General features: G+C 35.5%; 1 protein-coding gene across 7 annotated transcripts in view; it reads left to right on the top strand.

Moving 5' to 3' along the window:
• The window catches only part of LOC118192806 (solute carrier family 2, facilitated glucose transporter member 10-like), a 216,332-nt gene that overhangs the window by 183,411 nt on the left and 10,453 nt on the right, over positions 1–22,468 (top strand). For 6 of the 7 annotated variants that reach the window (XM_085807064.1, XM_085807060.1, XM_085807061.1 and 3 more), the window contains 2 exons: positions 8,045–8,651; positions 9,787–9,909. In XM_085807064.1, coding sequence (XP_085663190.1) covers positions 8,045–8,651; positions 9,787–9,909 — 730 coding nt within the window. The remainder of the gene's footprint in view (positions 1–8,044; positions 8,652–9,786; positions 9,910–22,468) is intronic. The other variant, XM_085807059.1, reaches the window with a different exon arrangement.

Raw genomic sequence — 22,468 nt, 5'->3', positions numbered from 1 at the left:
TTCTAGACTAAATTCTACTTTTACATAACTTTCAAGTATTTACGTATATTTACAAAATTCTAATACATATGATTTTTACAATTTACCATAAAATGAATAAGAGAAAATAAATTTTTACTTTACTCATTCTTCGCCAAGCTGGCGGCACTGAAACTAAAATTCTTATTAATACAAGAATATGAAGTTATTTTTATCTTCAGCCAAATTTTGGCTTTAACATAACAGAATTAGTCTTTCGACCAACAGAAACTGCTTGTTCTTAGATTTTATACTTAAAGAAAATAATACTTTTGCCTTAGCTAAATAAAGTAAAACAAAACTAAGTCTCAACCAAGACACATTGACTTCCGTCAAATCATAGAACTTCGTATTTACGCATAACATTTCGGAACAAAAGAAAAAAAAATTATAGAAGATTTTAACTTATCTTTGAGTTTTCGATGATTGGAACTCCGACATCCTCTTCTGGCAGAACTGCTCCCACGTTATAGGTTTCATCGACGTCAGTCTTCTCCTTAGTGTCCTCCGAGTGCCGTCCACGTTGCTTTTTCTTTTTCGCCCTCTGCATGCTGGGCTCTTAGAGTGGTAGTCGTCGGGTTGCTGTCTTTTCCGTTTTTCCCCTGGATGGCTGGTCTTGGCGTCCTCCGGTTTGGAATAATGCTTGAATTTCTTCCGTTGGTGGTTGTCTTTTCGTTCCTCCTGCTGTCTTTTCGTTCTCGGGAACGGCGGCCTTGTTTGCACCTGACTCTCTGGCCCTGGAAGAGTTCTCCTCGATGTAGAATTTCTACTGCGATACATTGTAAGTGGTGTTTTCCTCTTTACCAAGGTCTCTTTACGCGGCGGCTTTGCTTTCTTGTATTTCTTAAATGCTGGAGTCTGAAAGTTTTCGTTTCTTCTTTTCGGTAACTTCGCATAGGTTGTAGAAGGGCTAGGTTTCTCTTCAATTCTCTGCTTCTTGGGTGGTGGAACGGGTGATGTTACTTCTGGACCTTCTACTTCTTTTACGCTTGAGTCCTGCAAGAAACTTTTAAGGATTTCAAAATCATTTTGATTATAATATTTTTTCACCTGGTCGGGACTTGCTTTACAGATTTCCCCTCTCTCGTTCTTAAGGTACAATACGACTCCCTTGATTTCCTGAATTACATAGGGGCCTTCAAATTTTGGAGCTAACTTTGCAGTAAAATTGTCTGGGGCACTTGATAAAGAAAATTTCCGCTTCAACACTTTATCCCCAAAATCTGCTTCACGGCGTTTTCTATCATAATATAACTTTTGTCTATTTCTTGCCTTATCCGAGCTTTTAACCGCCTGGTCAATAAGTGTTTGCACGTCTTTCTGTTTAAATTATTGCTCTCTTTGTTGCACAAAGAATAATTTATCTAATGGCGTAATTAACTTGCGGCCTAAAAATAATTCTGCTGGGGTTTTTCCCGTAGTATCGTGATTTGCCGTTCTTAAAGCATAAGCTAACTCATTTATGTAGCCATCCCAGCGCTTGTGATGTTTGCTAACATAACTTCGAATTATTTTTACAATGTTTTTATTAACTCTTTCTGCTATGTTTGCCTGTGGTCTATACGGAACCATTTTGATATGGCGTATGCCAAGTCCAGTGCATATGTTTTCAAATATTTGGCTAATGAATTGTTTACCGTTTCGCTAATGACTTTTATCGGTGCACCGTATTTTAAAATGTATCTGTGTAAGAATGTATCTGCGACTGTTTTGGCTGACGCGCGTTTAAGTGGAACAATTTCTGTCCATTTTGAAAAATGATCTACAATTACTAAACGAAAACGATTTTTATTTAACTCTCTCTGGGGGAAAGGACCAAGAAGATCTATGCCTAAAATTTCATTCGGAAATGTAGCGTGAATGCTATTTAAGTACCCGGCCGGGCTGTAATTAATATCATTTATTAACTGACATTGATTGCAGGACCTGACATACGCAGTTACTATTTTGTATAATTGCGGGAACTATACCGCCTCGCGTACCCTTTTAAAAGTCTTTCTGACCCCAAAATGACCCGCTGTTTTCGCGTCGTGTAATTCCTTCAAAATGCTTAATCGAAGCGAGGCTGGGATGACTGGTTTGTACTCGAGATTTTCGTTTGTTGTTTTCGTATAAAATAATAAATTATCTATTATTTCAGAGTTTTCTGCTCTGTTTCTTATCGCATCGATATCTGTGTGCTCAAAGCTTTCGGGGTCTTTTAAATATGCATAGATACTTCCAAATTCAGGATCAGCTTTCAATTCAGCAATAATTGTATGTCTAGAATCTAAAATTTTTGAAGTCAACACAGCGCATTTAAGTTCATTGCCTTCATCGTCCAGTTTTATACGAGAAAGTGCGTCAGCTACATTGTTTTTCTTACCCGGTTTATATTTGATTATGAGATTATATTCTTGGAGTTTTAAAGCCCATCTTATTAACCTGGGCGTTAGGTTTTTCTCCGAGTAAAGTCTACCAACAGCCGCATGATCCGAAAAGACTGTTACTGGCGCTTTGCCGAAATAAACTCGAAATTTGTGTACAGCCATTAATAAGGCTAATGTTTCTCTCTCTGTAGCTGTATAATTCCTTTGTGTACGATTCAACGTTTTACTAAAAAAATGCTAAAGGATGGCCATTTTGCATAAGAACCGCAACCACAGCATAGTCCGACGCATCTGCTGCAATTTCCAGGTTTTCGTCCCCCTCCGGGAATTTCAAGACAGGGGCATTGATAAGCGCTTCTTTTAATCTTTCAAATGCGGTATTTGCTTCTGCTGTCCATGTGAATTTACTTTTCTTTCTTTTAATTACTAAAAAGGGTTCAACAATATTAGCAAAATCTTTTATGAATGACCGATAATAAGAACATAACCCAAGGAAAGAAGAAAGTTTCTTGGCGGTGTTGGGAGGTGGGAAATTCTTGATTGCTTTTATTTTTGAATCTTGAGTTTCTATACCCTTTTGCGAAATTTTATAACACAGATATTTAAGTTCTTTAGTTGCGAACTTGCATTTTGAGGCGTTAATTGTAAGACCGGCCTCTTTTAATAATTTAAAAACTTCTTCTAGATCTTTAATATGTTGTTCCAACGTACTACTCGTTATAATTATATCATCTAGATAGATTAAAGTCGATTTTCCTAGGACAGGCTTTAGAACAATGTCCATAGCTCTCTGGAATGTTGACGGAGCCCCACACAACCCAAAGGGCATGCGTAAAAATGCATAAGTGCCCGATTTTGTTATAAACGCGGTTTTATGTATGTCTTCGGGTCTCATAGCTATTTGATAGTAGCCAGACTTTAAGTCCAAAGTAGTCATGTATCTTGTAGATTTAATCTTTCTAATAATTTCCTCTATAACCGGCAAAGGGTAAACTGGGAATTTAGTAATACTATTCAGTTTTCTGTAATCGATAGCAAACCTCCAAGCCCTTTTATCCGAAGGAGGAAACTCGTTCTTTTTCCTACATAGTACGACTGGACTCGCGTACTCACTATTTATGGGCGTTATTATTTTGTTCTTTAACATATCCTGAATATGTTCTTCTATGATTTGCTCTTTCTGTTTATATTCTTACGTTCAGACCACAAGTGGTTGGTCTCTGTATTCCGAAGTTCGGAAATTATTGTAAAGAGTGAAAAATAAAGGGTTTCGTATACCCTTCCTGTGTATCTTGTCTACTTCCCACATTTATTGAACATAGCTTTAGTAAGCTCCCTGTTCCGAGTCAGGTCTTTACATGTTCCCAAAGCAAGTAAGGCGGAACACTGAACCTGATAATTCTATCCGGAATTCGAATCTCCGCGAACGGTCTGGCTGCATGGGTGTTTTCGTAGTTTTACCCATGTGCAACTTGTATACGAACCAGTTTTCTTTAGAAAGTCCTCCACGAAAGCATCCCCTCTTTTAGGCAGGTAGCCGTTGTGTGCTTAAATAAATCAATCAAATCAATCCTAGCGAAAAGAAAAGAGTCTGTGATGAGATGAAGTTGTGATCTGTTTGTGGAACTTGTCTGTCAGAGAATTTTTTTACGACTAAAAAGCTTTCAAGGTGACAGAAGTGGCACTGATTAATGGGATGATAAGTCAGGAGATTACACGCTTCAGGAAGGGTTTCATACAACAGTGCACTGAGAGACTTTATAGTCCGGCCTTGACGGAAGGAGGCACGAGGAATCACTCCAACAGTAGACCACCACACAAGCAGAAACACCTTTCTTGGGTCGAGAATTGCTTTGGAAGAATGGTTTTCTTGCTTTTCGATCTTTCCATTGTGCTGTTCATTTACAATTGTCGTGCTATATCGCTATTTTTTGTAAGCTATCATAATCCGATGTAGAATTTCTTCTCATTTGTTCCTCAGACTGGAAGGACTGCATACATATAAATGCTGAACTTTATTCAGAATTTTCAATTCATTTGGCAACTTTTTCACCTTGCCGATGTCATGGAGACATCGAAAATAGTAGTACGTTGTTTATAAAGTTCTTCTGTAATAACGCGAATATTTTGGCGAGGATCAGCTTCAATAGTATTGTTGTAAATAAAATTTAATATTAATACTATTAAATAATTTAAATTATGTATGGAATCATTGCAATTATTAATTATTTAGTTACGGTTGTGTAATGATCTCTGTGCTAAACAATGTAGGATGCAAGTCAAGGTGTGTAATGCAGGTGATTTGATTAGATGATAGACGAGAAATTATTTTTCATCTGTGTTATTTATTGCGAAAGATGATAAAGACTAGGGAATTTTCAAGATTTTAACTGCATTCGCAGGAGAGAGTTTTTCGCCAATTATGGTCAATTAAAGACCGAGGAGTGACTTTTCCTTTTATATAAAATGTTTTAAATTTTTGCAGCTAACAAGAGTTTCGAATATTTCCACTGGAGTTGGATTTCTATTTCATGGGAGCCTCTGGAAATTTATTGCCTAGATTTTGTTGGCTAAAAAGAGGCTTAAAATTAAGATATTGGCTAAAGCTAAATTTCAATATTTAAATTGAACTAATATTAACAGGTTTTCCTCACAGGTTGGGAATGACGAGAGAGTTAGTATTTCCTTGAGATTCTATTCTGGAGATTTTGAAGTAGCTTTAATTATGAAATTAAAATAAACACAGAAAGAGAGGGATTGCAGTCTCCCGGGTCTAATCACCTCAAGGAAGGAAAACACTATGTCTGTGGTAGACACGATTCGCAGTCCGGTTTCCTGTAAGAGGAATCTGGAAGAACATCGTTGGTTGGAGAGTGATATATTCGCGAGTTGCCGTTTGAGCTTCTGACAAAGAATAAAACAGTGAGATTTTAGACCAACCCCACTGTCTAGAGAGCTGAGGATCTCACCTTCTTCATTGATTTCACCTCAGTTTCTCATCTTCACTATTCAAACTTGCGGTTTCCCTACTCGGGGCGTTACATGCAATCTATTCCTTGTTTACTTTTTTCCCCTCTTCCGTTTACTTTTCACCGAGAAGTGTTACTCGCGGCTAGTGGCAGATATCATACAAACATCCCTATCATAAACTATGTGTCTAACAGAAGTGAATAAAGAGCAAGCCCTCCCGAAGATCCTAAATTTCAAAAGTGAGTCTATTTCAACATATTGTCTCATTTCCATTTTTGGTGTTTTGTTTAAGGATGTATTCTTGATTCTCAGTAAATTGATTTCTCAGTATATGGGGAATGCTTAACTATGATACTAAATGCAGGATTCTCAAGCGATTGGGAATACTTAACGATAACACTAAATGAATTCTATTGATAATAATTTAATCATTTATATATGTTTGGAATAGAAGTACGTTTTTATGGAGGTAATGAACTGAAATATGTTTGTTAGGACTTTGGAATGACGTAAAAATAATTGATAAAACAAATTTTGCAAGGAAAATTATTTTATTCGTAAATTTTTTAGGGATCAACTGTTTTTAAAATTACGATTAATCTAGATCTTTAATAAATATGCTATTAAATGTTAAATTTATAATTTGAGCTTTTAGGTAGTCTACTAAGTTAGCCCATGGTTAATTTCTTCGGATTTATGAGTTCCTGGAATATACGGACCTAGTTACTAAGGCTTTTCGTTTATATTTTCTCGCACCTATAAGCTTAGTAAATTTTTGATTTTATCTGATGCTTGTAACTTTTAACTAGATACAGTTACTAAATTTGAATCTGTATATTATCGAATTACTGCTTGATTTGTTAAGTGTTACGAAATTTTCTCTAAGTATTTTGAATTTGTATTTTCAAATTCTATAGAAGTGATTTAATGGATTATGTTGGTTGTTAAGTTACCTGTAGTTTTGGGGAAGATATTATGTATTGATATATATCTTATGTTTTTATATGATTATATAATAAAGACTTTGATGGGGTAATGGATGGTCAGTTTAGTACTAAAATTGAAATGAGTTGCGATTAAAAGAATTATTTTTGAAAATATATTTTGAATTAATACCAAGACACAAGAGAGAAATAAACTCTTTTGCTTTACTTTACAAATATTAAAATGTAATTGGATTTAATATGAATCATCACATACTAGGTATACAGAAGACCAGTGAAATTTTGGTATTTATCCAGCTATTAATTCCATTATATTAAAATACGCTACATAACAATGTTCGTTGGACGCTCATTTAAAACTACCGCCAACGGATGGCTATCTGAACATTTTCTAGTGCTGTGTTCTCTGCGCGAAATTCCATACACCACCTTTCATTGTTGCTTTCATTAATCACACATTTGCCAAACGCAGTATTAAAGTTTTGCTCCACAAGTCATGCAGAGAGGAAATACTTGCTTATACATGTCCTCTATGCTTTCTTCAACAGTGTTAAAGAGACCCTCGTCAAAATGACCTCCACAGCCCAGCCTGTATTGCTAATTGTAGTGATGCTATGACGTGATTATAGCGATGCAGTGTTTGTGGCCAGAGACTGTATTTTCACCCCATCCGCTATCGGCAATTTCATTCACACCCAATACTTCACTAAGTCAAAATATCGCAGCTCTATTTCGATGTACAATGAGTTGTCTTTTGGTTTTATAATATAGTCTTTTTGGTAATATTATGATATGCAAAATATGTACTTTTTTAACGTACTTCACGTTCCTGGAAGTCAATTGCGCTATATTTGTAGGGTTCTAACTTTGGTGTAGAAACTTAAATCAAGGTCTTTCAGACATTACTAGACTCATAAGTGAGTTATTGCTGCTCCAGTTTGGATTATAAATATTTAAATTAAATAGAAGACACCATTTGTGTATATAAAAGAACTTCCACCACTTGCAAGAGTTTGAAATAACATAAGCTGAAGTTCAAATTCAAATAACGTAGTCGGAGACTACACGAAAAAGTCTTCTTAAGCTGGCTAAAATATTTGAACGACGCGTTTTTAGCATCGGCTAGCAACATGGGTAAAGCCAGAATAATCTCTGGCAGAACTGATGACAGGACATAAACTGCAGGTGGCGCTGCCAAAAATCTCTAATTAAACCCTCAAGAAAACCTCAACATCGAAAACTCTCAGCTTAAATACTCAAACAACTAATTTGCATTCGGATGAGGACTACGCAAAGAAAAACTTATAGTAACGGTTTAAATCATAATAATTGGTTAATTAACATAAAATCCTTACATATGGACTTTCCCATCTAAGTTCAGAAAAATACTCTAATCTCGTTTCATTCCTCTTTTTTTAAAGTTGTTATAAAATATAATACGTAATTTAATTTTTTTTTCGGTCGGCTTCTTTTTGATTATAGTTTTTAGATACCAGCTTTAACACTGAATTTTATTTTACAATTTACTCTTCAGTAATCTATGATATGTTTTCCAGAGTATCTTGTTGAAAAAACTGAGAAGACGATAGAGTGTCTAAAAATTATTTTCCGAAGAATTCTATTCTATTTTTAAACTCTGTTGTCCAAACACAAATGTGTTCAGATAATAAATTTATGTTTTCTAGTATAAAAATATACATAAATTATGTAACTTTTTGAAGTTTTCATACAATATTATTACAGGTGCTCTCTACAGCTGTAACTCTTCTGATAGTTGACAAAGTTGGAAGAAGATCTCTCCTCTTAATAGGCTGTCTATTAATGGCGACCAGTATAACACTTCTTGGAATTTTTGGAACTTTTCAGGGAGCATACAGTTCGACGGATGGTTGTACTTCACCAGCGGTTTATTCAAACACTTCCTCTCAGACTCCTCGCAATATTAAACCACTTGTACTCAGCAGAAGCTATATTTTTCCGAAAACCAACGACGCAAAAATAATTACTGAAAACACCAAGATACTTTTTATTAAAAACAAAAGTAGTGTGCCAGAAAGTCTAAAAGATTTTCAAGACAATATATTTTTTGAAAGTTTTCAATTCTCTGAAATCAATAACAAAAGTCTGTATATAGTAAAACTTAGTAAAAATGAAACTTTATTAAAAAATGGCACGCTTCCAGTTAATAGACATGAAAAACATCGAATGTTGACAGTAACAAACAATAGCGAAGACTATTTGGATTCTGCAACTCAGCAAGTGGATATTGGTCCCTCTCTTCTGATAAAAATTATATCAGTTACTTCATTAATGATATTTATTTGTGCATACGGGATGAGCTACGGACCAGGTAAAAAGCTAAGTATCATTTATTTTAATTAAACAGAAATTTTAGAGATGAAAATGAATATAACAGACAATAATACATGCTATTTTTGGTGATAATTTTAGAACAAATTAGATTTCTTTTTGAGCAAGGAAATACGAGAAATCAACTGCACCCTCAGCCGGACTTGAACCTCGAAACTTCTGTTTGCTAGCTGGGTGCGCTATAACGCGACAGTACTCACAAGGGAATAGGATAATTCCTTACATTCTCCCCCACTAAAAGGGTACTCGGGAGAAGCATAAAACTTAGGCGCACGAGTGTCGTATTTCTTTAGGCGTATTTAGGCGTGATGGAAGGTCTTTAAACACTTGAGAATCAAAGAAAAAGTTGTTAAACTATTTTATTTGCTATAAAGCGCTGGTTTTGAGCCTTTATTCAAAATTAAGCATTATTTTGTATTTCCGAAACCATCTTCCCATATCATTTCAAACAATAAAAAAATTTAGTCATGGAATAAGAATCTGTAAACGTACAGTGCCTGTGCGGCAAGGGGGCAGTCAAAATACCCGACGAACCGGAAGTCCTTCCCAGAAGTTAGTAATACAGAAGAGGGATGGGAGACACTCGGACCTCCAAAGTGTTCAGCCTTAAAATAATGTCGGAAGCTTAACTGCTGTCTAGCTAAAAGATGTTGTCCTAGCTTCTACCTGTACCTGCTATAAGCCCTTTATTTAGGAAATAAATACGCATAAAGCAAAAAACAACAGATAAGATATCTTAAAATAGAAGAACAAGAAATACGCCGGGGAATAACTTTTTCATTTTAGTCTTATCTTTCTAGTGTTTCTAATATACAACCTAATTTAAAAGAAAAAAAAAAAAATTAAAGCTGCTTGATTTTTAAGCCACCAAACAGCCCCTTTATAGCCCATTGTAGAACAAAATTAGTTATAATTTATTAGAGAAAATTTACCTCAAAATGATGAGACAGTACGTCCGGTATGTAAATCAAAGCAGTGCTGCCGGATCTTTTTAAATAATTTCTGTTTTATTCGCATGCATCTGAATTTTCTAAAATACGTTGAAAAGTATGAACTTCTAAAACCTCATGCTGATATTCTAGCCAAATTTTATAACATTTTCGATTCTTTTTCAGTCACATGGTTGGTACTCAGTGAAATATTTCCAGGTTCTCTTCGAGGAAGAGCTGTATCTGTAGCAACTTGCATCAACTGGGGATCCAATATTGTAGTCTCCCTTACTTTCTTGGATATTCTGAGTAAGTATTGTTTCTGAATATTGTAACTAAGCATTATCTTCTTGTCTAAATGTCATGCCCTAATTGCATTAACATTAAAAAATTGAAATTATCATGTAGTAGAGTTTTTTTTTTTTTTGACTAAAATTTCCTTCCGTATCAACAAGCATATAAAAAGCATTTATTTGCACCTAAATATCAATTTTGATATAGTCTAATATTGCACTCTGGAGTAACTGAAACATATTTATATATTTATTTATATATATTTCGTAAAATTCAATAAACTTCTAATAATCCGTGTATAAACTATTCGTGTCGCGGATAATCCGTCATCATCCAAGACGCTCTAGAAATCTAACACCAAAATATCGCAAGCAACATTGAACTTTCGCTTTTATCTGACTATTTAAAAGGAAAAGGTGATATGAGCCGTTATATTTATAATGTTATTTTGCTACAGGCAAAGGTTCTAGAGTATTGATTTTGTTCGGCAGTATGGCATTCTAATACTGTATACATATTCGCTGAAAAAAGGTCTTCAAGAGATTCGCTTCGTGTAACTTCGCTTCATTACATTTTTATATTGCCTTTAATGCAAGAACACCCACTGCAATCGTTAGTGCATCATAGATACATATAGGATACAAACAAAATAATTATTATTAGCTAAATGATTATTATTACTATTTAATAATTGATGCATCATCATCGAAAAAGACGTGAGCTTATAGTAGATCTATATACCAAGCACTAGTCTCAGAATGTATCCATGACCCAAGCTGAATGAATCTCAATGTGACATGATCATCTGTGTCCTTCGATTCCTCATCCTGTCCGTCAGGTTTGTAGAAAAGTTTCAAATATCGCTTGCAGTAATGAGTGATGTATTAGAGAAACGCAAACAAGAGAGAGTTATAAAACTTCAATCCCGAATTCGAAAACCGAATCGTTTTATACATCGGGATCATTAGAATGCGTCTGACGTGTGATGAAGATCCACCAGTAGGCTTCACCAGAAACTACATTTGACTGGCTTTGAGAAGTTATGCTAATTCTGGTACCATTCGTATAGATGCGATTGCACATTCGGTTATATGAACGATATAAGGTCCTATGAACGATGCTACTGAAAGAAACCTTTCCCTTAGACTAGGTGTTCTCAGCCTGTGGTACGCAAGAGAAAAATAGGTGGTACGCAAAGAAGCAAAGTATTTTTAATTATTAAATTCGAAAATTAAAACCTCAACATCTTGATTGAGCTTTTTCTCTAACACTCGTACATTTATGCGATCTGAACTTTATTCAAGAGTGGTGGTGGTAGTAGTACTTTGTAGTGGTGGTACTAAAGGTTTTCAAATTTTGTTTAGATGGTACGCGTTAGTCAAAAGGTTGAGAACCGCTGTCTTAGACTATAGCTGTGCTGGCAGAGCATCTTACGGAGTGATGAAACATACTTATGTTCCAGTTATCTAATAGACATAGAGGAACACGACGATAGTCGGGAAAATGCTGCATATTGTATAGTATCATCACCACTGTGAATTTGTTGGAGAAAAATTCTTGCGTGTGTACTTTTTCTTCTTAGTTTGATCTACGAGGTTTTGCGCCCAAAGTCTGTTTATGCAGTAATACTAGTTTCATTCCCTACCCTGCAGTTACAGTTTGGAACTGAACTATAATTGTTTTTGCATGATAACATGCCCTTCAAAAAACAAAGATTAAACTGAGTGATATTTTTCTAGCATGATAAAACGCTCGTCATAAAACAAAGCTTAAACTGAATGGTTTGGGGAAATGAAATGAATGAATTGGATTAGCAGTTCTCAACTAATTTGAGAAATCTGGAAACGAGTTTATATTTTACTGTGAGGCAAACGAAATTTTTCCCAAACCAAGACAGAGGTCTTCACCATGCTACATGAAGAACAGAGGTCTTCACCATGCTACATGAAGAACAGAGCAATACTTGCTATACTTGCAGTTTGTACTGAAACTTACTAGAACATTTTTCTTGAAGGTTGGAGGCTGTGATGAGATGAGTAGAAGCAAACAGTCGACCTACATTATAGTTACACATTTTAAGCTTCAGATAAATATACTGCTACGGAAATGAATCTGGTCTATATGGGCAATATAATTCATGTGCATTTGGTGTTTGTTTCAATAGATGATTAGTTTTTAAAGTCCCTCCTCCACTTTTTTTTTCCTTTATTTAAAGCTTTTCTTAAAAATGAATGAATCCAACAACTAAATGACACAAGACAGTTTTAACAATCAAGCAAAATTTGGATACAGTGATACAGTTTTTAAGCTACAGAAAAGAGACTGTGTTCAAAAATTAGCATCGGAAATTCAATTTCAGAATGCATGTATTTCAGAAATATTTTTAAAAAAGACCTCTAGAAAAAACGACCTCTGGAAATGTGTGCTAAATTGCGACAATGTGGAGCAATATTGTAGAATTGTAAGATTTTTCTGACTTAGAAATAGAAAAATTCAACTATGTCCTCACCGAGATTCGAACTCCGGATCCTTCGTTTGGCTAGCCATTACTCATACCATGACAACATGCAACGGGAATGCAAAAATTTCTTATACTTTCCTCCACATAAAAGATGACTGAGGATAGAGATGCTAGAAGCAGTCAGCCAAATCCACGTTATGACGAATTATTGGTCATCACATTTTTAGTCGCGCACCGTTTAGACCTTTTTTGGAGTGAAAAGGGTGATAAATCAACGATGTCTTCATTAGAATCCGAATCAAGGAACTTCCGTTTGCTAGCCGGAAGTGCTACCGTAACTGTTACACCATGCCAGCACGTATAAGGGAAGGGAAAAAATATCTTATAATATGAAACACAAGGAAATTCCTTATTTCTTCTTAGCCGAAAAGAAAGTCTGTTAAGAAACTGTGTGATAAAAACCTTAGTACTTGCATGATTTAATGAGTTTTAAAGAAGTTTCCGCCTTTCTACAGCATGTTCTCGTGGTGTAACTGGTAGCATGATCGACCAGCAATCGGAAGATCTGGATTTCGTATTCCCGCAAGAGCACTTTTGACTTTTAAGGTTTCCTGCTCCAAATAACCTAATAGCGGGCGCCCGACTAAAATGTGATGGACGATTATTCGTCTCTACCTGGATTTAGGATTGAGTTCTTCCCTCCTCAATCATTCTTTTAATAAGGAAAAACGTAAAAAATTGTTGCCTATCTCACCACATGCTGTAGTAATGTAACTGGTAGCACGTCCGTCTGGCAGTCGGAAGATCCCTGTTTTGAATACCATCGAAGGCAAAGCAAATTCGTCACGCTTCCTGTCCCAAAAATCGTAATAATGACTCAACCGGCATCTGTCTTAAAAGGTTGTGGACTATAATTTGTCATAGCGTGGATTTGGCCAACTGGATCTCGTTTCCTCTTTCCAGTTACTCTTTAAGTGGAGGAAAATGTAAGGAAATTTAGCCTTCTCTAGTGCGCACTGTTATGGTGTAATTGGTGCAGCACGTGCAGCTAGTAATAGGAATGACGGGAATTCAGATCTCAGTTTGAGCATAGCTGATTTCTAACGGCTTTCGCTTCCTAAACTTTAGAGTTCTATATTTTTTCAATTGAATTTGTTGCTTAGGCTCAATGTGTGTGTGAGAGAGAGAAAAGACATGTTTTCTACAATATGTTAGGCAACGAAATTTGTATAATGCATGTGCTTACTTCTCATACGTCAAGTCTCTGAAAACGTTAAACCATTAGAGCGTTTATCTTTTCTGCAAAATGCTACGTTTAAATTATTTAGCTACAGGATGGGAAATAAGGAATTTGAAGTTACCTTAGAAAGGCAGAGTTTTCGATCAAAATTTTAGGACAAATAAATCATTCAATTAAGAAAATTAAGTTGCAAGAGCTCTCACGTAATATTTCTCAGCTTGAGTTCATTTGTAACATATCTCCACTTCTTCAAATTTTCTGCCTTAGTAGCAGCAAATGACGACAACATTTGAACGTCACCCGTAGATGATGCACGTGTCTCATAAGAGCAACGAACTATCGTCTGTAAGATGGCTGTGCCAACATAAACGTGGTCGAACTTTGAAGTGCAAAAGGTTTCGACTTCTAAAGCGAACCCACCTTCAGCTGGTTAAAGTGTATGATACAAATGTGAATTTACGTAAACTAGTGTGGTTTCGTTGCACTGAGTTCGACATAGGAAGGACTGGTGTAAAAGTTGATGTGCTAGTTGTCTAAGCACATTCACAATAGATAACAAAGTTCGCTTTGTTGAAGCTCCGATTCAAGATGTTTATCACATTCGATTTAGCGATATTACTAATAAATTCAACGTTTCAGTGCATGTAAGCACAATGCTATACATGAGCAAATGGATTACGGAATGAATGGAAGGCGTGTTCATGTTGTGTATCTAAGTAGCTCACAGGCAATCACAGACCAATGAGGAGAGAAGTTGTAGAAACATTAGGTAATTTTTGGAAGCAGAAGAGATGAAAAATTAGCAACCTCTTTCGCCGGGAATCGAACAACGGACCTCTGAAATACCGGCTCAGTTTGCTGACCACTACACCACGAAGGCACGCTAGGAAGGCGGGAGAAATACCTTACATATTCCCCCTTTTAAAAGGCAACTGGGGTTTTTAGGGGACCCAATCCCCAAATCCTGGGTGTGGAAAGTCATCACCTACAACTCTTTTAGTTCGGGCGCCACTGTAGAGACATTAGATACTTTTTTTTTTTTTTTTGAAGCAGGCAAGATGAAAAATTAGCAACCGCCTTCGCCGGGACTTGAACCACTGACTTCTGTGGAATACCAACCCAGCGTGCAGAACCACTACACTACGAAGGCACACTAGGAAGGTGGGAAAAATACCTTACATAGTTATATCTCATGCACTTAATGCGGTTTAATGAGGAAGGATTGATAGGGAAACCAGAGAAACATATCCGAGGTTAGTTCACCCCTCTTTCCGTACCAACAAACCTTTCAAGAGAGCTTTCGGATGACCAGTATTTAAGTGTTTTCATGCCATATAGAAGCTATACAAATGTCTAAGCATTACCTGAGATTAGAAACCGAGCGCAACAATACGGTAGCCAGCATCGTTAACCAGCATTTTGATCAGAGAAGCGCAGAGCACTTTTGCAGGAAACGAAATGCGAATGCATCACATCGCAATTCATAGCAATGGATGGGATATGATGCATTCATCTCCATTGCACTGGATGAAGCAAGCATCCATGTAAACACTTATCATCACCCTTTACAAGAAAATTAAAACAGTTCCATTCACAAAAACAATTATGGCAATTGTCTTTTAGATCATCAGGGCATATTACTGGTTTAGTTCTTCATCAGAGAAGAAATAATGAATTCTACCAGTTATTATCACACAGGGGTGGTGCAGGAGTCAATATGCAGAAAACGATCAAGCCGTCTCTCAAAAAACGTCCTATTGTTCAACGACAATGCTCGACGTAAGGAGCCAGCGATACGCGTATATGTTATGTTGGTTCTGGTGGAAGATACTACTCATCCTTCGTACAATCAGAACTTGATATATAGTGATTTTTCATCTCTTCCGACCTTTGAAAAAGCATTTAAGCAGGCCATTAACAACTAATACGTACGGTCAAAAAGCAGTCATGATATAGTATCAGAGAATTTTCGCTGATACTTTTTATGCATCGATACCCAGGTGTACCATTGGTAAAAATATTTGCAAGAGTATGGTGACTATGCTGAAAAATAAAGTTTAGTAGTACTTTTCTACTGTGTGTTTGCATATCTGCCAGTGGAATAAAGTTTGTCTCCAAGAAGACTCGTTACCTTGGAATTGTCTTCGTTTTCGTAATCCCTCTTGACTAAAAACCAACACTGCAGCACCAGAAACTAAATAGCATAGCAGAATACCTATTGATGGATTGTTTCAGTTTTATATTAATCTAATCTCAATCGCACTACTTTACCAATATATAAACTGATGAAATATCTTTCACCAAATGTTCTGCTTTTAGTGAGGGAATCCTATGTGAAATGAAACGCGTTTACATAAAAAATCTTCTGAATAAAATGGTTATCTTTGTACAGTTGAATTGCCCATGACCATCTATTTTTTTTTCTCTCGACTAAAATAACACAACCACAAGAAACGAAACTAAAAATAGGTTTTAAGCCAATATAGCAGAGCTCCAATTTACTGAGTACTTCTTTTTTCCATTAATATTGCTCGCCGTCGCACTAGTTTACTGATAGAGAAATTGCTTTAGCTCCTTCCACCAAATGTGAAGCTATTTATCGTGTCTTCAGATGCATAAATCCTATCAGCGAAGAAACGCATTTACAGAAAACATTTTATGAAACTAGAGTTCAAAGAAAATGCGAAATCAAACTAGTTTTGGAAATAAACTTGTGGTTTCATAGTGTGGTGTTGCGCGGCCCTAACCTACACGCAACAATAGTAGTGACTGCTATGAACTGGAAAGTACACTAAACTCTTAAGAAGGGTTTAACTCCCTTTTTATTCTACTTTAGAAGTTACAGATGCGTGCACTTGACGCTCACAAACTACGCCGACCCGGCGGTAAAATAAAAATAAGAAACTAGAAATGAATAATAACAAGTTACTACCTACGAGGCTCTCTAAACGTAACTAACTTAACCGCGTTCTAAGATACAGCTGATATTTCAGCAAACTTTCTGAATATTAAGTTGAAAGATTCAACTATCTGCCGAGGCAAGCACACAAGCCGAAACGCGCGGTTCTTCAATTTGTACCTAGCCACCTTCACGCTTGTGAAGCAAGAAAGCACTCTTACGAACTCGTTTCCCTTCTATTTAACTCAAATTACTTCTGCTTAAAGATTTGAATACTTTGCGCGTTCTACTAAAATTTACATACTCTGGCATTGGCGATTCCAGGGGAAAGTAAGGCTTGACAGGAAAGATAGTTTTAACTTAAAATAAATGTTAGTTAAAATAAATATAAACCCTACAATTGTACTAACTTGCTTCCATTTCTAAAGCTATTAGCACCGTTAAAAGGTTAATGGGATTAATTCACAGTTGGAGGACGAGAAGAACAATGAAGATCCCGGCTTTTTATAGAGACTCAAGAGCAGTGTATTGAATAAAAAAAAAAAGGAAACCCAGGTATTTCAAAAGCTAAATACATGTTCTGTGTAAACAGTCAGACGACTTACTATTCTGTATTAGACTTCTAGTTAAAATAATTACGTTCTCAGAAGGAGGTTTAAAATAAACCTTTTACTAGAAATTCAAACTTCAAATTTCACAGTTCCTATATTTCAAAATAAATCACCGCTGCTTGAGGGATTTAAGCTGTATTAAAGTAAAAGTTTCGCAGTTAAAATATGAAATTCGCAAAGCGAAGTCATATTTTAAGCTTTGCCTTATTCCCTATGCCAGCAAAACATGGTTAGGAAAGGCTAAAGCTGATCCAGGTAATCTAGGAACTGGCATAAATAGTACGGAGGAATGGTCAGCAGTCGATTCCAGAAGTCAAGACATGTAGAAATGACAATAAAGATAAAAATAAGATGATGGGTTAATAAACACAAAACCGTACAAGATGAAGCAGCAATCGTGAGCTATGGTAGATATAGCATGTGTATAAGCTTACATGTGTGTAGGTTAACAAAATGAATTCGACTTAAACGAGTTTGCAGCATTTACGAATCTGTTCGAAATAATTTAAAAGGATAAATATTAACATAAATAACTGGACCAATATAAATAGTAAGAAATAGTGAGAGGGAGCGTCGCTGTACAAGCTCAACGGAAATGTTTACAGTTTTAACACACGTACGGCGAAAGTAATTTCTTTATACTTAATGGACGTAGTTTCTTTCCTACAGTTGTAAGAATATAGTAACCAGTGTTTGCGTGCGCTGTTGAAGTCCATCCCATAAGGTGTTCTGTAGTATTTTTAGAACGTTTGTTTTATAATTTCCTATTATAAAACATTATAAAATGCCTCGCTTCCTTATGCCCAAAGCAATCAAATCAGTAATGATCCGAGAACTCTCATGAAATCATACATCTAAATCTAGCTTTCTGCAAAGCGAAGCACTTTAAATACATTGTTCAGAATTAAGATAATTTTGATATTTGGTCAAGTAACTCCAGAACTAATGAACAGATTTTAATGAAATTTGGCGTATACTACCGTTTTGTAAACTGTATTCCTCGAAAAGTTATTAAACTGAGGTTAGAGAATAACGAAATATTGTCTACTTTAATGTATTTAACACAATTCAAAACGACACTGAAAATAATTTAAAAGAAAAATATAAAACAAAGTGATTTAAATCGCGCGAAATAAATTTAGAAATGTTACACGATACCTGATGGCTTTCGTTGACAACGAAATACACGCAAAATGAATTTCTGTTAGTGCTTCTGTTCTGTGCTCAGAAATAAAGAAAGTATTTCAGTGCTACTTTAGTATTTTAAAAGTGTTATTTTTCTTTAGACATTTTGCAAAATTTTTGTAATACTATCCCGTAATATAATAATTTTTATCCCTATAAGTACTGTAGCTTTAAAAACTGAATACTGTAGTTTTCCCACTACGATGGAGATATACCAAAAAAGACAAATATCACTTTTAATTTAGTGATCACTTTTCTGTCTGTAAGAAGTCTTTAAATTGTACCTTACCTTTAAATTTACCTAAAATTTTACTCGTTTTTTTGTCAGCTAAAATTGAAAAATAATTCAACCATTAGATTGATCTTCCTAGCATTGATTGTTAGTTTTGCCACTAATTATCATTAACACGTTATATGTATATAGATACGTGATTATATTTATTCTTACTAATATATTAAAAAATAATTTAAATAATACATAAAAAAATAATATTTTTATCAGCGAATTCAAATATTTATTAACAAATTTGCATATAAGTACATTTCATCGTTCTACTTTAGAGATTCAATAAAGGCTATTATTATCATCAATTAACGATCGAAATTGAAAGGTAAGACACTTTAATTTTACTACTGTAATGTTCTAGCTAACTTATTTCTTTATTCTTTTACTTTTTCCTGTCTGTTTCTTGACAAACAATAAGTAATTATTTTTTATATAAAATTATTTAAAATAAAAGTAATTCCTGTTATTCTTGCATATTTATACTGCTTTTCTTTACTTCCATTTTAATGTAAAATATGGATTCTGTTGTGTTGTTCACTTATCTCACTTGTCTGTCAGTAACATCAGAACGAGCTCACGAAATTCTTAGTGGCAAGGATTGCAAAATTGCGCCTATCGTTGGCAAAAGCCTCGAGCACTATACAGGTGACAATACGACTTCTTAAAAAATAACAATACGGCTTCTTTAAAAATTAGGGGCTCAGTTCCGCCCCTAATTTTGATGGAGAGCTACCTGGAGGAACGAGTCCGATGGACTCTCGCCTTCTTCCCTTACCACCAACCTCTCGAGAGGACTTTCAGCTCGCCTCCTATTTAGGGTTCCCCATCACACTATATATTTGCAAACATACATGCCTTCTTCGGGATTCGAACCCGTGCCCGTAAGTACGGCAGTCAATGCCACTGACCACTATTCCGTTTGAGTGGCAAAATATTGATTCTTAGATAAAAATGGGAATTTTGAAAGAAAAAGGAACACGTACTTCTTCAGATGCATCTGCGGTTCGAGTAAAATGTGCGATTCCATCCAAAAAGGAAGTGTCACGGAAAAGCACAGTTAATGCAAAAGCATGAGAGAGTTATCTGAGGCTTTACGTGTACTGGCAATAAAAATGCCTTCAATGCAGTGCGTGTTGTATGTAATAAAATTCGAATTAATAGTTTTTTGGCTCTTGTTAAACTTCTTAAGCATTTCAAATCCTGATTACAAAGAAAAAAAACTATGCATTTCTTTAAGAGACAACTTAATTTCCTGACCAAATTTCAACTTCAAATAATAAAAATTGCTAAAACTGAAAACAAAATGAGAGCATAGGCTATAAGGTATTTCTCCCGCCTTCTTGGCATGCCTTCGTGGTGTGGTGGTCTGCACGCTGGGAGCGTATTCCAGAGGTCCGCGGTTCGAGTCCCGGAGAAGACGTTGCTCATTTTTCACCTTGCCTGCTTCCTAAAATTACCTAATATCTCTACAGTGGCGCCCGAACTAAAAGGGTGGTAGATGATGATTCTCCATACCCAAGATTTGGCAATTGGGTTCTCTAAAAATCCCAGTCGCCTTTTAAAAGGGGGAGGATATAAGGTACCTCTCCCGTCTTCTTAGCATGCTTTCGTAGTGTAGTGGTCTGCACGCTCGACGCGTATCCGGGAGGTCCGTGGTTCGATTCCCGACGAAGGCGTTGCTCATTTTTCACATCTCCTGCTTTCAAAAAATACCTAATGTCTCTACAAGGCATCCTTTCGCAAGCTGCCACATTGCACTTAATGGACGTGCAACGGAAAGGATAGTAAAGCTTAAAATCATAATAACTGGCTAATTAACATAAGATACGTTACATCTTTAAAATTTCTGTTGTGTGATTTTTGAGCACTCTTTGTTAATTCCCCAGTCATCGGCATAGCAAAATGATGTTATTTTAGATATGTAAATAAAAAAAAAACGCGTAAACCGTGGGTAGAATATGGTATAAAAGAACCTAGCCGTACTATAAATGTACACTCTGAGTTTGTCGATGCGCTAATTGTGTGACCGCTGGATACAAATATTAAATGATAAGCAGTTTTTAAATCAAATTAACATTTACCTTTAACATGCGGGAAAAAAGGTCTTGCCATGTTTCTGTAGCAACAATTGCCAAAACTACGCTTAAACTTTCCCACGATTAATTCTGGTTTTTTACTAGAAAACCTTTGAGGTTTTTTTCGCTCAATTGCCTCTTCTTCGTCTCCTCAGGTTAGCCACGTTTTCACTGGAAATTGGTTAGCTGAGTTAGCAGGCTTTCACAGAAGTATGTCCATCCATATAATACTGATATTCCAAATTGTAAGCTTTCAGTCTTCATTTATTTTTTTATCATTTTGTCAAAAGAATTAAGCCTTCTATTTGTTTCCCACAAATGTAGCTTTGCTGTACAGATAAAGTATCAGTGACAGAATTACATACCATCAATAACTGAAAAAAATTGAATTATGACCTACTGAAATTGATCTCGCCGTACTGTAAAACACTGTCGCGCAGAATTTTTATTTCTTTACCTATTCTGCTTTTTATTCTTTACAGAAGTTTTTGCTGATTTTTTATTGAACTTTGTGTTTAAACTAGAATGCCTTGTGCCAAATTATTTCAAAATTACTTCTATAAAGGTCACATACTAATGAAAGTTTACAAAAGATGATATAAGCACGGCTGAATAATGGGCTTCAGATCCATGGAATTACTTGTTAATCAGAACTATGTCCTGAAGAATCACGGAATTTCCATTTTATAACTAAGCATTTTGCCAGTTCGCCTTGTCTAAGTGAAATTATACTTTCCATTGCAATAAAAAAGTTCAGCAATGTAATGGTCAATAAATTGAGCAAGAAAGATTTTGATTTGGATATAATTTTTCCCCTTGTTACTTACGAAGAATATTTTAAAGATACAAATTTAAACTAAATTTTAACCTAAAATACAAATTCAAACGTTTTATTACTAAACGCAAAAGGATAAATATGTGTTAAAACATACATACTTCACTTATCCATAAGAAATAGTCAGTTTAGTCAAAGGATCGTAAATCAGATCAAACTGCATCCTAAAAAAGGCTTCGATTAAGAATTCCCTCCCCCCCCCAACAGGCAACAGTCACTGAAATGGCCATTTCTAATTAAAGTGTGAATAGAAGTAAAGTAGTTTGGGATTCAAAACATTCATTTTGATATTAGTATTACAAATATTTCGATTCATATTATAAATAACGCGAGCGCCTTTATAAACAACGTGACGCACAGTCTGCTAGCGGAGACTTGAAATTGAACTTAGCAAAAGGACAATTTGAGAATCACTGCCATAGAGATACAAATGTAAATCCCATGCATTATGCCGTTTTCAAGGCCTAGCTAAGACAAAAGAATTGACGTGTTTCACTTTGTTTTCTTTATTACTTATAAAAAGGGCATACTCTCTTCCTTTCGTTTGACATGTTTGGAAAATCAGAATCTACCAAGCCAAGAATTAATTAACACATACTTTAGATGCTTTTCTGCGTAAATGAAAAGTTGTCCAAGCTCAAATTATTTTCTTGCATGAATGCCAATGTGTTTTATGTATGTTGATGACCTGCTAGTGCAGTCAATAACTACAATCCGTGCTATTAAGTTCCATTATAGAGGCAAACTTCTGTCTCCTTTTATGAGCCTGAGAATTTAGGAAGTTAAGGAAATTTAAAATTCAACCAATTTGCGAAATTTTACTTTTTCTCTTACTCATTTTCGGCCTTTGAAGAACTTGAGTTCTAAAAAGGAGAGAATGTGCAGCCTTAATTCGTAAAAAGAATATGCAGCTTTAGTTCGTAAGACAGAAAAAAAAATTAGCATTAATTTTATGGGATCCTTTTCCGGACCAAATAATTTA

This window comes from Stegodyphus dumicola, chromosome X1, assembly GCF_044657685.1.
Source record: "Stegodyphus dumicola isolate Sdum_Otavi_A_Nest chromosome X1, ASM4465768v1".
NCBI classification, from domain to species: Eukaryota; Metazoa; Arthropoda; class Arachnida; order Araneae; family Eresidae; genus Stegodyphus; species Stegodyphus dumicola.
The sequence above is the reverse complement of the archived record's forward strand: the minus strand, read 5'-3'. Positions and strand labels throughout refer to the sequence as shown.